Source organism: Brachycentrus maculatus, unplaced genomic scaffold (genome assembly GCF_059751285.1).
Source record: "Brachycentrus maculatus isolate JH-2025_06_01 unplaced genomic scaffold, ASM5975128v1 h1tg000966l, whole genome shotgun sequence".
Lineage (NCBI taxonomy): Eukaryota > Metazoa > Arthropoda > Insecta > Trichoptera > Brachycentridae > Brachycentrus > Brachycentrus maculatus.
In genome coordinates this window covers 213116-234495 of record NW_028281687.1, presented here as the reverse complement: position 1 = coordinate 234495, position 21380 = coordinate 213116, and the positions used below count along the sequence as shown (strand labels likewise).

Sequence of the window (21380 nt, the reverse complement as noted above, 5' to 3'; positions counted from 1 at the left end):
ACAACAAAACTCTTATCTTGTACGCAAAGAATAAACTAAATAAACTAAATTAAGTAGCGAAAAATGAACGAAGAACAAAAAAATAATTAAATGAATTAAACATACCATTTTATGAAGATATTTTGTCACCTGTAGACGAATAGTAGGAAACTCCGAATCGATGTATGGTAGAAGAAATCTGCTTTCCGCTTTCTACCGGTAGACAGGTGGCGGTAGTGTGCCTGAAATGAACGAGTGAGAAGAATTCATTATTTTTTACTATTGTCGTTGATCGAAAAACATATGATTTTATTGTCTATGGAGGAATCTGCGTGCGTGATTGGAGGACTCGAAGAGGCGAGGGAGAAGGAAAGTAGAAGACTTGTCCTGTAAGGGGAAACGTCAGGGACTTAAAAAAAAAAAAAAAAAAAAAAAAAAAAAAAAAAACCCTATTACTATAGTGTTGCTTTATTGCTGTAACTGTTACTGTTGAATCGGTTTATACGTGTTTGTTGATGATGGGATAATGAAAAATATCGACCGCTCACAATACTTCAATAATAACAATATATGTTATGCGAGTAGCCTTGATATTTTTACGTTGCATTCATCGTTAGCGACTAAAGAGAATTATGTGATGATTCATATTATCAAGCACCCGATGACGGATGTACATACGTAAATATATGTACACACACGTAAACATATACGCCATCGGATATACGTTATATCCATATGTACCTAAGCCTTAATCGAAATGAACTCTTATTATGATGATACGCAATGACGAACGTGCAAAAAGGTGAAGCAATATTTGCATTGTTTGCACACATGCAAAATTTACTTGCCATTTTTAACAATACTTGTTTTGCTCAGGATCGTTTTGCTGCTAGCTTCATTTGCGTTTATCGATGTCACTGACAGCTCCTTTTGACGCGTTGTTTTCTCAGTGTATCGGTTTCTAAATAAGATAAAAAGTTTTGTTAATTAATATATTGTATAAAAAAGGAAGAATCGGTTTCTAACGTTACATTATTGATCTTCGTCTCGATATTCGTTGTCATTATTTCCAATCAACTTGAACAACGTTTCAGAAAACGATAACCTCAAAACTCCGAAAGAAAGATTGTTTCCACAGAAGAATACCTTTCTCAATTGAGAAAGGTATTCTTCTGGAAAGGTATATAATTATATTATCCTCTCAACACTGTTCCGTTGTGCCCGTGAAAACTGTGAATTCTCTTACGTTTCCTTTTGGAGTCATTTCCAGATTTATTACAGTCATGCTTCGAGATTTTTCTATTCGTCAAATCTCTCTGAACAATCCACCGATCCCCATCGTTTATAAACCCAACATGAGTTCTGCTGGGATAACCATAACGTGACATCTACGTCTACGTGTGCAAGTGTGTGTTCATTTTTATTTCTTGGATTTGCACGTACATGCACGTGTAATTAACATTCACGTGTAATTGCACGTGTATTGCACGTGTAATTGCACTGTTTTGAACGTGTGAATACACGTGTAATCGCACGTGTAAATCCACAAGTAATGACACGTGTAATTGAACATGTAATTTCACGTGTAAAAGCACGAGTAATTACACGTGTAATTTCACGTGTAAAAACACAAGTAATTACACGTATAATTGCACGTGTAATTTCACGTGTAATTGCACGTAATAGCACGTGTAATCGCACGTGTAAATCTACGAGTAATGACACGTGTAATTGTACGTGTAATCGCACGTGTAATTTTACGTGTAATCGCACTCACTGACAGTTCCGTTTGACATTTTAACTATGACCTTTGACCTTTGAACTGAGACATTTGAACTTTGACCTTTGCCCTTAAAATTAATACATTTTTACTTTGTCCTTTGAAATTAGACATTTGAACTTTGACCTTTGAACTTTGACATTTGCGCTCTGACTTTTGAACTTAGATATTTGAATTTTGATCTTTGAACTTAGACATTTGAACTTTAACCTTTTAACTTTGAACATTGAACCTTTACATTTGATCTTAGACATTTTGACTTTGACATTTGATCTTTGAAGTAAGACATTTTTAACTTTGACCTTTGAACTTTCAACTTTGACCTTTGATATAAACATTAAGAAGAAATGAAGATGAAGACGGAGATGGAGATGAAGATAGAGATGGAAGATGATATGATGAATAAGATGAAATGAAGATGAAGACGGAGACGGAGATGAAGACGGAGATGGAGAAGAACACGGAGATGAAAACGGAGATGATGACTGAGATGAACACGGAAATAAGGACGGAGATGAAGACGAAGATGGATATGAACACGGAGATAAAGATGGAGATGAACAGGGAGATGAAGACGAAGATGAACACGGAGATGAACACGGAGATGAACACGGATATGAACACGGAGATGAACACGGAGATGAAGACAGAGATGAACAAGGAGATGAACACAGAGATGAAGACGGAGATGAAGACGGAGATGAAGATGAACACGTAGATGACCACGGAGATGAACACGGAGATGAACACGGAGATGAACACGGAGATGAACACGGAGATGAACATGGAGATGAACATGGAGATGAAGATGTAGATGAAGATGGAGATGAAGACGGAGATGAAAACTGAGATGAACACGAAGATGAACGCTGTGATGAAGACGGAGATGAAGATGAACACGGATATAAGCACGGAGATGAACACGGAGATGAACACAGAGATGAAGACGGAGATGAACACGGAGATGAACACGGAGACGAAGACGGAGATGAAGACGGAGATGAACACGTAGATGAGCACGGAGATGAACACGGAGATGAACACGGAGATGAAGACGAAGATGAAGACGGAGATGAAAATGGAGACGGAGATGAAGACAGATGAAGATGAATACGGAGATGAGCACGGAGATGCGCACGGAGATGCGCACGGAGATGAGCACGGAGATGAAGACAGAGATGAAGATGGAGTTGAAAACGGAGATGGACGCGGAGATGAAACCGAGATGAAGACGGATATGAACACTGAGATGAACAAGGAGATGAGCACGGAGAGGAACACGGAGATGAAGATGTAGATGAAGGCGGAGATGAAGACAGAGATGAACACGTAGATGAACATGCTATGAAGACGCAAACGGAGATGAAAACGGAGATGAACACGGAGATGAACACGGAGATGAACACGGAGATGAACACCGAGATGAACACGGAGATGAACACGGAGATGAACACGCTATGAAGACGGAAACGGAGAAGAAAACGGAGATGAACACGGAGATGAACACGGAGATGAACATGGAGATGAACACGGAAACGGAGATGAACACGGAGATGAACACGGAGATGAACACGGAAACGGAGAGGAAAACAAAGATGAACACGGAGATAAACACGGAGATGAACATGGAGATGAACAAAGAGATGAACACCGAGATGAACACCGAGATGAACACGTAGATGAACACGGAGATGAACACCGAGATGAACACGGAAACGGATTTCCGATCAGATGAACACGGAGATGAACACCAAGATGAACGCGGAGATGAAGACAGAGATGAACATTGAGATGAACATGGAGAAAAAAACGTAGATGAACACGGAGATGAACACCAAGATGAACATGGAGATGAAGACGGAGATGAACACGGAGATGAACACGGAGATGAACACGGAGATGAACACGGAGGTGAACACGGAGATGAACACGTAGATGAGCACGGAGATGAACACGGAGATGAACACGGAGATGAAGACGAAGATGAACACCGAGATGAACACGGAAACGGAGATGAAAACAAAGATGAACACGGAGATGAACACCAAGATGAACACGGAGAAGAAGACAGAGATGAACACGGAGATGAAAACGGAGATGAACACGGAGAAGAACACGGAGATGAACACGGAGATGAACACCGAGATGAACACGGAAACGGAGATGAAAACAAAGATGAACACGGAGATGAACACGGAGATGAACACCAAGATGAACACGGAGATGAAGACTGAGATGAACATGGAGATAAAAACGGAGATGAACACCAAGATGAACACCAAGATGAACACCAAGATGAACACGGAGATGAAGACAGAGATGAACACGGAGATGAACACGCTATGAAGATGGAAACGGAGATGAAAACGGAGATGAACATGGAGATGAACACGGAGATGAACACGGAGATGAACACGGAGATGAACACCGAGATGAACACGGAGATGAACACGGAGATGAATACGGAGATGAACACGGAGATGAACATGGAGATGAAAACGGAGATGAACACGGAGATGAACTCGGAGATGAACACGCTATGAAGATGAAAACGGAGATGAAAACGGAGATGAACATGGAGATGAACACGGAGATGAAGACAGAGATGAACACGGAGATAAACACGCTATGAAGATGGAAACGGAGATGAAAACGGAGATGAACATGGAGATGAACACGGAGATGAACACGGAGATGAACACGGAGATGAACACCGAGATAAACACCGAGATGAACACGGAGATGAACACGGAGATGAACATGGAGATGAAAACGGAGATGAACACGGAGATGAACTCGGAGATGAACACCAAGATGAACACGGAGATGAAGAGAGAGAAGAACACGGAGATGAACACGGAGATGAACACGCTATGAAGACGGAAACGGAGAAGAAAACGGAGATGAACACGGAGATGAACTCGGAGATGAACACGCTATGAAGATGAAAACGGAGATGAAAACGGAGATGAACATGGAGATGAACACGGAGATGAAGACAGAGATGAACACGGAGATGAACACGCTATGAAGATGGAAACGGAGATGAAAACGGAGATGAACATGGAGATGAACACGGAGATGAACACGGAGATGAACACCGAGATGAACACCGAGATGAACACCGAGATGAACACGGAGATGAACACGGAGATGAACACGGAGATGAACACGGAGATGAACACGGAGATGAACACGGAGATGAACACGGAGATGAACACGGAGATGAACACGGAGATGAACACGGAGATGAACACGGAGATGAACACGGAAATGAACACCGAGATGAACACGGAGATGAACACGGAGATGAATACGGAGATGAACACGGAGATGAACACGGAGATGAACACGGAGATGAACACGGAGATGAACATGGAGATGAAAACGGAGATGAACACGGAGATGAACTCGGAGATGAACACCAAGATGAACACGGAGATGAAGAGAGAGAAGAACACGGAGATGAACACGGAGATGAACACGCTATGAAGACGGAAACGGAGAAGAAAACGGAGATGAAGACGGAGATGAACACGGAGATGAACATGGAGATGAACACGGAAACGGAGATGAACACGGAGATGAACACGGAAATGGAGATGAAAACAAAGATGAACACGGAGATAAACACGGAGATGAACATGGAGATGAACAAGGAGATGAACACCGAGATGAACACGTAGATGAACACGGAGATGAACACCGAGATGAACACGGAAACGGAGATGAAAACAAAGATGAACACGGAGATGAACACCAAGATGAACACGGAGAAGAAGACAGAGATGAAAACGGAGATGAACACGGAGATGAACACGGAGATGAACACCGAGATGAACACGGAAACGGAGATGAAAACAAAGATGAACACGGAGATGAACACCAAGATGAACACGGAGATGAAGACGGAGATGAAGACGGAGATGAAGACAGAGATGAACACGGAGATGAACACGCTATGAAGATGGAAACGGAGATGAAAACAAAGATGAACACGGAGATGAACACCAAGATGAACACGGAGATGAAGACTGAGATGAACATGGAGATAAAAACGGAGATGAAACCATGATGAACACCAAGATGAACACGGAGATGAAGACAGAGATGAACACGGAGATGAACACGCTATGAAGATGGAAACGGAGATGAAAACGGAGATGAACATGGAGATGAACACGGAGATGAACACCGAGATAAACACCGAGATGAACACGGAGATGAACACGGAGATGAACACGGAGATGAACACGGAGATGAATACGGAGATGAACACGGAGATGAACACGGAGATGAACATGGAGATGAAAACGGAGATGAACACGGAGATGAACACGGAGATGAACACGGAGATGATCACGGAGATGAACACGGAGATGAAGATGGAGATGAAAACGGAGATGAAGACGGAGATGAAACGGAAATGAACACAGCGATGAACACGAAGACGGAGATGGAGATGAAGACGGAAACGGAGATGAAGACGGAGATGAAACGGAAATGAACACAGTGATGAACACGAAGATGAACACAAAGATGAAGACGGAGATGGAGATGAAGACGGAAACAAAGATGAAGAGAGAGATGAACACGGAGATGAACGCGGAGATGAAAACGGAGACGGAGTTGAAGACGGAGATGAACATGGAGATGAACACGGAGAGGAACACGGAGATGAACACAGATATGAACACGGAGATGAACACGGAGATGAAAACGCAGATGAAAACGGAGATGAACACGGTGATGAACACGGAGATGAGCACGGAGATGAGCACTGAGATAAACACGGATATGAACACGGAGATGAACACGGAGATGAAAACGGAGATGAAAACGCAGATGAAAACGCAGATGAAAACGGAGATGAACACGGAGATGAACTCGGAGACGGAGATGAACACGGAGATGAAAACGGAGACGGAGTTGAACACGGATATGAACACGGAGATGAACACGGAGATGAACACAGAGATGAACTCGGAGACGGAGATGAAAACGGAGACGGAGATGAACACGGAGACTAAGACGGAGATGAAGACGAAGATGAGGACGGAGATGAAGATGGAGATGAAGATTGAGATGAACACGGAGATGAATGCGGAGATGAACACGGAGACGAACACGGAGAAGAACACGGAGATGAAGATGGAGATGATGACGAAATGAAGAAGGAAATGAAGACGGAGATGGAGATGAAGATGGAGATGGAAGATGAAATGAACAATAAGATGAAATGAATATGAAGACGGAGATGAAGACGATGATGTAGACGGAGATGGAGATGGAGAAGAAGTAGTAAGTGTGCTGAGATAGAACATTGTGATCACTTAAAGAGTCATCTATATTTGAGATTACACAAATATTTTCACTATTTTCAATATTATTAATATTTTAAGTATTTATTTAATATTACCCTGTTCTGGTCCCTGAAACGCAGGAGTGATCATTTTACATTCATGTAAGTATTGATCAAGATGCAGTGCATAAGGTAGGTTAGCTAGTTGCTCTTGTGGTAGGTACTTTATGCTTCTAAATTCATAATATATATATATATATATATATATATATATATATATATATATATATATATATATATATATATATATATATATATATATATATATATATATATATATATATATATATATATACAGTCGAACTCGGTTATAACGAGGATGGGGACCGACTGATTTTGCTCGTTATAACCGTTCCTCGTCCGAAAATATGTATTATTATTTTTAAATACCTATCACATGAAGTTTTTTTATTTGGAACGGTAACATAACACAATATGTCATAATAGAAACATAATTCATACAATTCACCCATTACACACATGTCATATTTTTCTGTCAATCCAGTTTTCCTATAAAAAATGGAAAATCTTGTGCTGCTTGAGTACAAAACCATTGTAGCAGTTTGATTAAAATTCGTACGCTCACAGTTCCTATATGATTTTTTTAATGCAGATAAAAATACAATATTGACACTGAGAATGACGAAAACTTTTTAAACACTTCAATTTTAATTGCCTGTTCACGAGAGACGCTTTTTCTTATTATATTACATTTGTTGATAATTCGTGGATTTGTTTTTAACGGACCTGCTCTAGAATTGATCTGACATTCCCCACCTCGTAATGTTTATTATGCTATGTCCATAGTAAGCATAGAACATACAAAATTACGAAACAATCGTAAAAATCCCCGAAAAAAGCATGACGTTCAAAACTATATAATAAGTTCGTATCAAAGTAGGTCCTTACAGACGTGACAAAGCTTGCAATTTGCAACATGCAATTCAAAACCCATATGCGTGAAACCTTTTTTTTACTGTCGGTGACAACACCAAATTAGTACTTAATAGTCATAAACACAATCCGATCCCGGCGGCAACGGTCTAATTGCCCGGTCGGATTTTATTGTTTAAGGTCGAAAATGTTATAAAGCATTCAAATATATTCAACATTAAAAAAAAGACGATCTCTTTTTGCTCCCTATCCTATAGCCGAGAAGTTCTTCTTTATAATCGTGAATAAATGTATGGATAAAATCAGAAACCAAAATATCAACGAATGTTTCCTCGTTACATCACGCTATAACCGTGCTCGTAATAACCGAGTTCGATTGTATACGATAAAAAAAATTGCTCACTGTTCGGTATTTATTTGGAAAAGACCTGGCAACACTGCTTACAAGTCACCGTCGACGGTATACCGATCCCTGCAAAGTCGCTGTTGAGTATATCTATACGGTTTAGTTCTCTGCTTCAAAAAAATTCGCAACATCTCCGAGTCCGACGTAATGTTGACATTTGAATGATTACGGCTCGGATAAACAAAAAACGAACGCAAATATCCAACTATGATAGGAGACTCGTCGGTTGCCGGCAGCCGCAGCCGGGAGGATGTCGGACGGCCGATGCGGCGACGCGATGCATGTCTGTTCTTGTTCCGATTCGGAACAAACACGGACAAAAAACATCACCTCCAGAGTTAATTTCTGAATTGCGATCAAGATATTTATTTGTTTACATATTTTTACTACTTTTTTGTTAGTTTGGGGTGTATCGCCCTCTTCTTCTTCTAGATACCTAGTTCGATTTGCCCCATAATTTACTAGCGAATTTAAATCGTTTTTACTCGAATTTAGCCGGTGTTCGAGAAAATTTAAAATTTATGTGGGACATACGGAGAACTGTCAAAATCAGTTATAATAGGTGCATATGATTTGAACTTTGAGAAAAAAAAAACTCAATATTCGTTAATATTTTTGACTTTAGGCATTGTACTAATGAATTAAAGGCTACACAATAAAGATAATCATCAAACATAAATGATTTAAATTTCACGAGCACACAACGGAATTATGTAGGAGCAATGAGGATTATTTTCTCGTTACTGCTGGAGTAGCAACTAAATATAATTACAAGAATGACTTGCATGTCACCCTTGAAGTATATGTCACGTAACACGTGCTGATGAAATTTAAAATCTGCGGATAAATGAAAGATCAGCATTTAATGTGAAGTTCCATAGGAACCAACGTGCGTGCTATTTTATTCAGTTTTAGATGAATAAGTTGATACCACATATAGATTGATCAAAGTCAGAGCTCGGCTGTCCAAATATAAAACACAGTAAGGGACATTTTTTGTAGTAGGTTTTTTTTGCATTTATGGACTAAGTAGACTCTACTAAGTCCAAAAATGCAAAAAAAACTAATACAAAAAAATGTCCCTTACTGTGTTTTACAGCCGAGCTTAGCTAGTGTCCGCATGCGACATGCGACTGAAATTTCACACATAAAAAATCTTTGTTTCACAGCGACAATTTTACAAAAAATCAGATGTTTAAATCAATGTTTAGATCAACACAAAACACAATAATAATAATAGGAATTATATAATGATTTATAATCAATTCTTTTAATTATTCATATCCAATTTGAATATAATAAAAAATAAATGAAAAAAACAATGAGTAATGAATTATTTTAATATAATATAATATAATATTATATATATACATATATATATATATATATATATATATATATATATATATATATATATATATATATATATATATATATATATATATATATATATATATATATATATATATATCTATAATATTAATAAAAAAAAACATAATATTACTATAATAAACATTAAATGCACATTTTTTTAATGTAAGTACATATTATGAATTCAAGCACATTATGAACATACTATATGTGATGAAAAATGAATTGCACGTGAAAGCATCCCGATAATTGCGTAATACAAATTTGTCAACATAAATGTTATTTACAAAACACGACATGCGCGCATGCCCCGCGCTCACTTCTGAAGGGTAATAATGACCAAAGTGCAGAATAACAAACACTTAAGCGCGTATTAAAAATGCGCGCGAATATAGATTACATCGGCGAACATTTTTGAGGACATTAGGTTGAATTTCGTATGACATTCGTATTTAGGAATTTGCAAAAACAGTCAATAACATCTCCAAAATTTGTGAAGAAAAATAAATTTAGTTGGGAGAGACCGCAGAAAAACGTAAAACATTGCCTCGATTGAAATCGAAAATACAAAACAAGGAACAGCGTTGATTTTTTTATTTATTGAAATATTTTAGCAGCCGGTTTTACGAAGGATTATTTGTATTTTGTATGGATATAATTTTGGTGTAAGTATGCCGTATGGACGCTTTGCTTGCAGGTAAAGGAACTGCTATTGGTGCGTAGTGTAATAATAAATCATATATAAGTAAATAGGTTGTCAGCGCTATTTCTTTTCGCGAGCGAGAGTTTTTGCCTAGAATTTTCACTCATGAATTACATGAAATTATAGTAACTTTAAACATAAAGAGTAAATCCACTCACGAGTAGGCATAGGCCATGAAACTTAAAAAGTTGAAGCCCGAGTTGGGTCATGATAAGCGGTGTTGCATAAGCCGTAGCTAGATTTAGGAGTCACTTGGACGTTAGTTAATTTTTAAAAAAAATCGCAATCCTATATTTATTTAGAATGTTACTGTTGATCTTTTAAAAGCAAATCTGTCGAAAAGAATTCCGAGTCGTTTTGCACTTTGCACTGGAATGAAATGGCCGCCGGTTTTGTTGTTGCGTGATTGGATCTTAATTTATAAATCAATATAATGACTGCACTGACGGGACTTGTCTACCTGCAGTCTGCAGTAGGTGATCAATCTGTTCTCAGTATGCGCGTGTTGAATATAGGGCTGTGTATTACGTAATAAAATAACTGATGATATTAATTGAATTAATTACTTCATATAAAAACATTTGAACTACAAATACGATATCGGAAATGTAATACTTAAGTATTTTCATAATGCATGAAATACAGATTTTTAGATTAGTAAGAATTCGCTATTTACTTTACCTTAAACCACGACAAAATTATGGATGGTGTGACGTCAGAAGACGTCAATCAAGTTGTGGCAGAGGGAGAAACTGTATACCTACACGCGTATTATTTGTATATGGTCGCGAATATTACTGATTTTACAATAATTATTTGATCAATAAAATATAATACAATAATACAAATATAATATTGAGAAAACAAATAATACAATAATTTATTTCCAACATTATGTACGTATGTACGTCCAAACACCGAAGACCTATGTAATACATACTACGAGTAGTAACTACTGCGGAATGGTTCACTCCCATGTGCACCACGCTGCAAAAATGCAAATGTTGTTTTTTTACATCTGGTTTGTGATTTCTGAAAACAAAAATACAAACAACGAATCAATCATTTAATATTGCGCAGATGTAAAACAACGGCAGCGTTAAACCATTATACGTACGTAGGTAAAAAAAAACTTTAATAAACTTTAAATTATCAAACCTTTAAAACTAAATTTAAAAAACATATATGATTCACCCCTACCTAGACTCCATACCAAGGAATATTTTTTTTTTTAATAAGGTACACAAAATTCCAGTACATACCTATATAATATACATACAATAGGTCATAAATCGAGCGTCCGACTCCTGCGGCAGTCGGTCACTAATCGGTCTGTTGGCGCGTCTGGCATCTGGAAACATACTCGTATAGCCGTACTAAATTATGTTTACAAAAAAAATCTTCTCCAAGCAGATATATCAAATATATGTGAATGGGGAAGACGAAAAAAACTAATGTTTAATGTTTCTAAGTGTTCGGTCACGTCTTTCACTAGGGCCCAAAAAACTTTATTTTATCGCTACAAAATGAACGACCAAAATCTGATGCGAGCATCGAATGTTAGGGATCTGGGCGTTAAATGTGTGAGCACCCTGACATTTCACGATCATATAGAGGCAGTCAGTGGTAATGCATTGAAAATGCTAGGATTTGTTCTGCGTACTGCCAGGGTTTTCCAAAACACCCGCGTGCTGAGAACTCTTTATAACTCCTCGGTGCGAAGTAGATTCGAGAGTGGCTCGATGATTTGTGGGCCACACGAGCTTAAGTACTCTCTTATGGTAGAGAAAGTCCAAAAGAAGTTTTTGAGGTATCTCTACATGAGAGAGTACGGCTATTATCCTTGGCTCTACCCGACTCAGTTTAGAGACTAGAAGGAATGTGTATTTGATTACGCATTTTTATCGATTGTTGCGCGGTACGATCGATAATCCTGAAATTATCCGGAACATTGGTCTGTATGTTCCCGATAGTTACTTTCACATTCATTTATTATTTCACATTCCTATACACAGGACCAACCTGCCGATGGTTATGCCTGTAGGAAGAGCTACCGCTATGTTGAACAATATCACATTGGATATTGATCTGTTCCATGTGTCCGAAGGAGTTTTCCGAAGCGGGATTCTTCTACACCTTTAAGTCTTCGTGCTTACTTTTAATATATACGCCTTGAATATTGTTTGTTACGTATATATTATTTTTTTGTTGAATAAATTGAATTGAATTGAATTGAAGAAGCATACCCTACCCTAATAAGGAGGTGGCTATTCGTGTTCCTAATTTATTCAATGATAATGGTCCGACACATTTCCGCTAACTTTTGAAGCGTCGGCAAAAACAAATGTCTTACAGTTGACAGTTTTCTAGGTAAAACGGGCTAATTATTTCACATAAATTCATGTTATTATTTACGTTTTTTCAATCTAAATTGTATTCCAAGTTTTTACACTCCTTAACAATTTATTAGTAATTTTATTTGAATAAACGTTAAAAAAATAATTCGAAAAATTCATTCTTTCGGCCTGGAACGATTTATATGGAAAAAAATGTTTCGCTTAAAGGAGTAAGATGCTGGAACGAATTATGTTCGTTATGAGAGGTTTAACTGTAGTCGCTCGGAGTGTGTTGGTGCTTTACGATATTTTGGAGAACTACGAGTAAGTCCTAGAATGTTTGCTTATTCATTTGTCGAGTAATAGGTGACGGAAAAATTAATGAATTACGATATGTACGTTTTTTCATGCGCTTTTGCGCGATCTTTTCTGCCTTAACAAATAAAACAAAAAACCTTTAGTTGTTGCAAACTATCACTGCGATAAAAAAATAATCTGAATAATAAATAAAACGAGCAATTTTTGTGCTTGTTAAAAAAATTCAAGAAAATATGGATTCCTCTTGGGTTTCTTATTTTTACTGTTATTTAATTGGTTGGTTAGTTAAGCCGATGGGATGATGAAGAATATTATCGACAGCCCGCATAAGAAAATTGGTCGGTAAAAAATAAAAATTGATTAACTAAAATTTGGAATGCGTCATTCACCAATAAAAATCGAACAGTTAACTCAAATTTATTCCGAAATAATCAATAATAACAATAATTTAGAATAATCTGGGATCCAGGATGTTATTTTTACGAAGTTGGATTTACGTTACCGCGAGACGCGAGACGCGAGAGGTGAGATTGACGTATGAATATATATGATAATGAACAAATACAACCAGCGCCTGCAGCATTTTGGACGACTTGTAAAATGTAAATAAATAGTGCAGTATAAAAATATGTAATTTATATTCGCAGTACCAACGCTTATCGGATTCGGGATATGTTTTAATAAACACGCACGAAATGAATTCGGGATATGTTTTGATAAATACGCACGACGAACGTGCTAGACCCGAAGCGATTACGCGGTAGTTATTACGCAAGTAATTTACTATCCTTTTTTAACAATACTTGTTTTGGTCAGGATCGTTTTGCAAAGTGCCGCTGACTTCATTTGCGTTTATCCGTGTAACTGACGGTTCCGTTTGACGCGTTATTGTGAATTAGTAATAAAATGTTTATATTTTGATTTTATGTTTACCGTCAATATTTCTTTAAATTTGGTCCTTTACATAAAATATAAACATTTAAAAATAAATCCGGGATTAAATCCCGGATTAATTTCAGATTACAATTACCAAAAAATAATCAGTCGGCGCGCGGCGGGGTAGTATGTAGAATTCTCTAAAAAAAGTCCGTTGGCCATTGCCAACTCCCACTTCCCTGAATAAATTTACAAAACAATAATAGTTAACAAGAAGAATTTCCAAAAAAAAAATAGAATGTCAAGAGAAATTTTAAAATATTTTAAAGAGATTTAAACTAATAACTAAAATATCATTCTTCCGCAAATGACATCCCATCACACACTTTCCGCTACTCATCGACAAAACCCTTCCGGATAACAAATATTAGCCATCCGGTTGTACATTAGTTGCCCCTTCTTCGGTTTCTGGTATATTTTTCTTTTATTTCAGAGAATCAGTTGTCATCGAATTCAGGCATGATAAATTATGCCGCCATTTGAACGCTTTAAAGTATCTCGCATTTGCACATTTGTCCTTTTCAGATCACTTTGTGCCGACGTGTTCGCCCGCCCGACACGGGACGCGGGACGCGGGACGCGGGACGCGGGCACGGGAGCCGAGACGAGTCAACACGACGGCGACGGACCGTGAGAACTACTTCGTTCGCATTTTTAGGTTTTCCCAGGAATATAGCGTCAGCAGGTTTTGCGTTATTGTTGACGTCTCTTCCACTTACTACATCGTGTGTGAGGGAGTTGCGTTTACGCCACTAGTGGACGATGTGTTCCCTTCCAGTGTCGGGACTCGTCATCCTACTCGTAGTTTGCGCGAGTGCCTCATTCGTAGAAGTGGAAACGGTACAAGAAACGCAATTCTCGAATCGGAGTACGATAAAAGGTTGCGATAAATTATGGATTTCTTATAAGGTACATACAGGTCATTCTTCTATACATATTTTTTACATATTGTTATTATACACATTATACTATAAACCTCCATAAAAAGGTAATTTTCTCCATAATACTTGACTTTAAAAAACAAACTTGATTTTAATTACCCTTAGGGCGTTTGTCCACTACGCGGAATTACACGGAAGTTACCGTCCGGCGCGTCAGTTAGCGTTTTAAAACGACGATTGGCTCGGATTGGCACGTCCATATTTTTTCGAATCGGTGCTCTCGATCGATGCGTGAACGCGTTGCGCGTAAATCGATCATGTCGTAGTCGCTTTTATTTTTAAAAACCGGACTGCCGGACGGTAAAATTCCGTGTAGTGCACATGCTATAATGGACATAGCTACAATTTGAATACGTATTTTTCTCGCGCTTAATGGATGTGAGCAGACTTACAATCTAATTTTCGTGACATTATGAAATGTTTGGTAAATTCTTCGGGCAACTTGGTTCATAGGTCACAGGTTATTATACTTATTTTATATAACACCAATTTACCTTTTGAAAATGTATAAATTGTCACTCTTGACTAACTGTCGTATGTGACGTTTTTGAGAAATTTCCGTTAGGAATGCATTTATGTAGTATTTTGAGCGTGCATATGCTCACGTAGACAATTCCTATATCTTTTACCGCGAGATATACAATATAATATTAAAAAAAGGTGTATTAAGATTATTTTTTACAAAAATCGAGTTTAATATTAACTTTTTTTGTATTGATAAAGACAAAATAAACAGTAAAAAAAGTTTTACGATAGCGAGTGCATAGTACCGAAATATAAAAATACTATTTTTAATAAAATTTCAGCAGATACGACTATGTATTAGTCGAAGAGCGACGATATATGACTTTTGACAATCGTTTTTCAATAGTAGGTACTTGCGGATCGCTATTTTGGCTGACAAATAAGCGAACAAATTGATTCAATTATTACCATCTGCCGTTGGTATCATCTCTGGGACCGGCAAGTGCATGCGAGGGCAGATTACATAATATGTTCGAATAAATTTGGAAACATGTATTTTCCCATTTTACACGTATTTATAGGCGGGTGCTAGTTTCAGTACTGGTCACGTTTCACACTATACTGGTTTCATTTTTCCGATGTGAAAATAAAGGTCGGATAATTAAGGGATTTGAAAAGAATGGTTTTAACACACTCGTACACACCCGTGCAAGTCGGTTGGTTGGTTGCAGGAGCGCTACGGGAAGAGCTACGGCAGCGCGGACCGCGAGGACGCCGCCAGGGCCGCCTGGGAGGCCAGCCGGCGCCACGTGCGCGCGCACAACGCGGCGGCCCACCACCGCTACCGGCTCAACGATAATCATCTCAGCGACATGGTAGGCTTGTACATATAATATGTGTGTGTGTGTATACACTACTATTCTCTCTGCCTACCCCGCTATTTCCGTGGGGCAGGGGAAGTAATGGCGCCACGGCGTCGCGATATAAGGTATTTGTGTGCGTACAGAGCATGCGGCAGTACCTGCGCGCGGTGGTGAAGTTGGTGGAAGAGCGGGACACTCCGGTTGCTCGCACCGCCCCGCCTCCGGACCCGCGACACCACTCGGCCGGAGCGCGCATCCCCGAAGAGGTACGCACCTACCGACACCTACCGACCCGAGTACACAGAGACGACGAATAATCCGAACGTTTTCTCGTGTATCGCAGTTGGATTGGACCGAAAGGGGTTTCCGGCCGCGCGTCCCCAACCAGAGGAAGTGCGGAGCTTGCTACGCGTTCAGCGTCTCACGCGCTCTCGAGGCGCAGCTCCGTCTGCCCGTGAGGTCGGTATGCGGCACATATACCGGATGCGCGTATACGCCGTATACCGCAACGTTACATCCTCCCGTCTCCCGTTACAGCGAGCAGCAGATCGTGGACTGCAGCGGCGGCTGGGGGAACTACGGCTGCGGCGGCGGCTCCGTCCGCGTGGCGCTCCGCTACCTGCAGGCGAAGGGCGTCATGGCGGAACGGGACTACCCCTACACGGGCAAGGTCTGTAGCGCTCGCCCGCCGCCGACGCGCCGCGCGAGGGCCGACACGAATACCGACACTCGCGACTTCTACCTTACAGCAGTCCCGCTGCCGCTGGGAGCGGCGACGCGTGGTGGCCAACGTGAGCTCGTGGGGCGTGCTGCCGCGCGGGGACGAGGCGGCCCTGCGGCGCGCCGTGGCGCTGCTGGGGCCCGTGGCGGTGTCGCTGGACGCGGCGCCGCGCACCTTCCAGCTGTACCAGTGAGTGTACGCACCTCCGCGGTGGTCCGCGCGCGCCGCACGCCCCTCACGCTGACCGCTCGCGACTGTTGCAGCTCCGGCGTGTACGACGACCCCGCGTGCGGCGCCGGGCGCCCCAACCACTCGGCGCTGGTGGTGGGCAACTCGCGCTCGCACTGGCTGCTCCTCAACTGGTGGGGCGAGCACTGGGGAGAGGGCGGCTACATGAGGTAAGTGTACTCCTTTTGTACTGTTACGAACGATACATAATATCGGCGAGGTAGAATCGAGAGGAGATAACTGATTGCGCATTGCGTGTTGCAGACTTCGTAGAGGCCGGAACGTCTGCGGGATCGCCAACTTCGCTATATTCTCGCAGGCCGTGAAGACGGAAGGTCATCGCGGATAAATCGAACATTTTGTCGATCGATATTTATTATTTTATACAAAAAAATTACGTAGGTATCTTGCAACAAGTTGTGTTTTCGCCTAAACATAAAATAAAGGTATTTTTAATAAAAATTAAAACTTATACGCTATCTATGATTAAGTATAGATTAGGATGATTTTCTGTGACAATTTTTGTAAATAACCAAATTTTATTTGTATAATATTTATTAACACACAAAGGGTTCGATTAAACTTATATAAGTGTTCATACTTTGTTAGACGTAAACGTTAAAATATTTCCTAAAAATTAAAAAAAAATGGTAAAATGTTTGATACGCAGATATAACAAAGTAAAACAAATGGTCGACAGTAAGGTTAGGGATTAACGAATAGAGAAATGAAACCTTCGAATGTAGCTGAAACATCTCGTTGCTTTATTTCATTGTGTCAATACGTTCATTCGCTCCTGCTCCACAGCAGCTGCAGCAGCTGCAGCAGCTGGCACCGCACCATGCGTCCACATTGCGCGCGTTATCTTCGACGTTCATTACTCGCGACAAAGGCAAGGCGATCGGTCGGGCGCTTCGTGTACCGGTCCGGGTGATAGTAAAAATTACACTAATAAATTAATGTTATTTGTTTAGAGCAATTGTCAATTAAACTCGAAACATCCAGCAAAGTAGACAAAAGTTCTAACCACTACACCACGGAAGCGGAGATAAAGTATGTTAGTATTATGCAGCATATCACGATTTTAAAGACGTTAAAATACGTAAATACGTAGTTGATTTGTAAATCTTATAGTCGTGTAATACGCCAGCTTGGAGTACGATTTTGTATTAATATCATTATTTAATTTGTAAATCTTATACTCGTGTAATACGCCAGCTTGGAGTACGATTTTGTATTAATATCATTATTTCATTTTTGATGATTGATTGGTATTTCCCGCGATTTATTTTATTTTCATTTAAATTCGTAAAAATTAGAGTCAAAATGTAAATATGCATAAACATATCGTTCACTCCTTTCAAGAACGTCATAAATCAAAAAACTTGATTTTTCAAGAGAACGTTTTTAAAGTTTTAAATTATAATACAATATATTAAAAATAAATATCAAGCCACTTATTGAACGTTTTACTGTGCTACAGATTTTTTTAGGTAAAACCTGAAGGTTTTTTCTCCATTTGAAAAATATTTATTTTATTTCAAAATATCATTAAACAATACCTTTTCTTCTAAATGCAAAAACAACACTTTCTGCCTTGTAGCAGGTAAATATTAAGTTAAAAATATGCCGCTTTTGCTGGGATATAGTACATTTTCTGGGCATTCCGAAAACACGCACAACTGAAAATTAACGATTTTTGATTTATGACATTCTTGAAAGGAGTGAGCGATATGTAAACTGTATATAGAATGAATCATAGCAAGAGTATAGCGAGAATGATAATGATAAACCGAAACAGTTATTTATGCACTATACATCCGTGAACCGATAACAGCGGCTCTCAGTTTGCGGATCTTCCTCTCGATGGTTAGTTTATTAATTAGTATAAATTGATTGCCAAATGAAACGTGACAGCCGCGTGGATACTCGTTGCGCAGAGCACCGATTCTCCAGCCGCGAGGTCCTCTCAGAGAAAAGAGCAACTCCGCTTTTATCGACTTTAATAAGTGGAATGGGTGCGAAGGAAAGAATGTTAAAAATGTTGTTTAAACAAAAATATCAATTTTATCAATTCCTTTAAAAAAATAATTCAACAAAAATAATCATATGTAAATAAATATTCGTTAAAAAATATTTTATAAGTATGAAGTTGATCGGTGTACATTTATGTTTTCTTGCAAGAAAAATATCGATTTTTTATTAGAAATACCTTGAAAGAAAAAAATACAGCGTGTCAATAAAAGTGCTTTGACGCGTTTTAAAAGAGCTTTACAAAATAAAAATGGAATAATACAGACGGATACATTATGAGACAATATATTGTAAATAGATCACGTTGGGAAGGAACGTTATCGCCACATATCCGGACATTGGAGTCGGTCGTCAGGAAGTGTCTGGAGCTCGTCTGCGCCGTGTAGGTACTCTCGGCGCGCTATCTGCCCGCGGAAGGCCACACAGCCCGGCCGCATGATCCTCTCCTGTCGCCTGTCGCCTGTCGCCTGTCGACCTGGTTACTGGTCACTGGTTACTGGTACACCGACTCGCAGTCAATAAACTCCGAATAGCAGATAGTGCTGATAAGTCTACTATTGAAGCATTCCTGCCTAAAGGCTGCCAAATCTAGCGACGTATCTGTAAATATGGCAGAGAAATCCACTACACTATAAAAGTGAACTTGAACAATGAACGTTGTAATCAAATACATATTCCTGCTATTCTCCAAACTATCGAAGGTATGCAGTGTTCATACGCTGGAAAACTCGGTCCAGCATTTCAATCTTCAATGTATCGTGGTTTGTAGTTCACGTCGAGTTGCGTAAAGTACCTACCGTAAGAAGAGTCAATGGATCCCTCCGATTCACCCCGTTCGGGTTGAATTCACGTTATTGGTAGGAAGTTTTTTGATTACCTAATCATATTACATCATCCGTCTTTACGAGTCCTCGACACAGTATTGACACGGAAGTATTGGGAGGTTATCTGCCTCTACTGATCTCTAACTGGATCTAGCGGAGAGTACCCCGCTAGAGCTGCTCGAGGCAGCGTAGTATTGTGACCATGCCCGGTACAGCTGATTCCGCAAATCGGAACTATGAAATTAATAATACCGATGATTCCGTTAGTACGAGATAGAAAGCGGAGCAGTGGCGGCGGTGCCTAGAAGCTAGGACCGACCTCAGTTTTTATTAAGATCCTTAGTTTTTATCTTTACTAATTTCATTAAGTAAAAAGAATGAAGAAACATTCGAGTTCTCCTTCGGGAGAACCTTGTCAGGGTTGGCCTTCATTTTAGTTTACTGGCGTAAGCTAAAAATAACTATGTAGGTGTAGATATCTAATTTGTGGGGTAGCTTTTTACAATAAATGGCACCAAAAGATTTGTTTACTATTGTTTACTAAAGTAAAACTAATCGTATTTTTGCATCATTTTTTGATAAAAACAAAAATATAAACCCCCAAAGACCGTATTTTCAAAGTTTTTTTCCATTCATTAAAATTACTGTTTTTTTTCTAATACTCAATAAATCTGCTATGCAATGGAAGCCAAAAATAATACAATAAGAAAATAAAATAAATGATAAGAAAAAAGGAATGGAACTACTTTGAAATGGATTTTTATGCTTTCTTCTGTACTTACGTGTGCCAAATTATAATTTAATAAAATAAACACATTAATTTTCATGTCGAATACATAAACAAAACCCCAGCACCCCTCGCCCCTGGAGTGATATACTTGCCACCATTGCCACTCGATATATATAAATATAAAGTTAGTCTTTGCCCGCTCCACTATCAGTCTAGTCCCACTCCCCTCGCGCGTGCTCCTCGCTCTACATTACTGGAACTTCATCACGATATTATACGCGCAAATTAATACTCTAGTGACCGCTTCTCCGAACTGTCGTCTGTCTGTCCTCGCGTACTCCGCGCGCCATCGCCGGGAACTCCGAGCGCTCGCGACAGGGACCTTCTTCATTGTCAACCACGACGCGCTCTCGCAACATGCAGTCGTCCGCGTGCGCCGCATCCCGGTAAGGAAGAGGGAAGAGGGAAGAGGGAAGAGGGAAGAGGGAA

The 21380-nt window shown here is 39.5% G+C and overlaps 1 protein-coding gene across 7 annotated transcripts; it reads left to right on the top strand.

Moving 5' to 3' along the window:
• Positions 1-880: 880 nt before the first annotated feature.
• Positions 881-18665, top strand: LOC148299759 (procathepsin L-like). Of its 7 annotated transcripts, none has more exons than XM_088275730.1 (9): positions 881-1159; positions 14611-14715; positions 16223-16366; positions 16498-16620; positions 16698-16813; positions 16892-17024; positions 17104-17264; positions 17339-17473; positions 17568-18665. In XM_088275730.1, the coding sequence occupies exons 3-9, from the start codon at positions 16364-16366 to the stop codon at positions 17650-17652; spliced, it is 756 nt and encodes a 251-aa protein (XP_088131856.1). In that variant the 5' UTR covers positions 881-1159; positions 14611-14715; positions 16223-16363; the 3' UTR covers positions 17653-18665. The 7 variants fall into 7 exon arrangements, with proteins under 7 accessions (XP_088131856.1, XP_088131850.1, XP_088131853.1 ...); XM_088275727.1 differs by lacking the exon at positions 881-1159 and adding an exon at positions 13538-14047 and having other exon boundaries at positions 14611-14994; XM_088275724.1 differs by having other exon boundaries at positions 14611-14994; positions 16892-17264; positions 17568-17707.
• The last annotated feature ends 2715 nt before the right edge of the window (positions 18666-21380 follow it).

Excerpts from the sequence above, each read along its gene's own strand:
- LOC148299759 (XM_088275724.1), top strand. The coding sequence starts at position 14,848 with ATGTGTTCCCTTCCAGTGTCGGGACTCGTCATCCTACTCGTAGTTTGC. Across the intron at positions 14,995-16,222 it reads AATTATGGATTTCTTATAAG|GAGCGCTACGGGAAGAGCTA; the intron begins GTACATACAGGT and ends GGTTGGTTGCAG. Across the intron at positions 16,367-16,497 it reads ATAATCATCTCAGCGACATG|AGCATGCGGCAGTACCTGCG; the intron begins GTAGGCTTGTAC and ends GTGTGCGTACAG.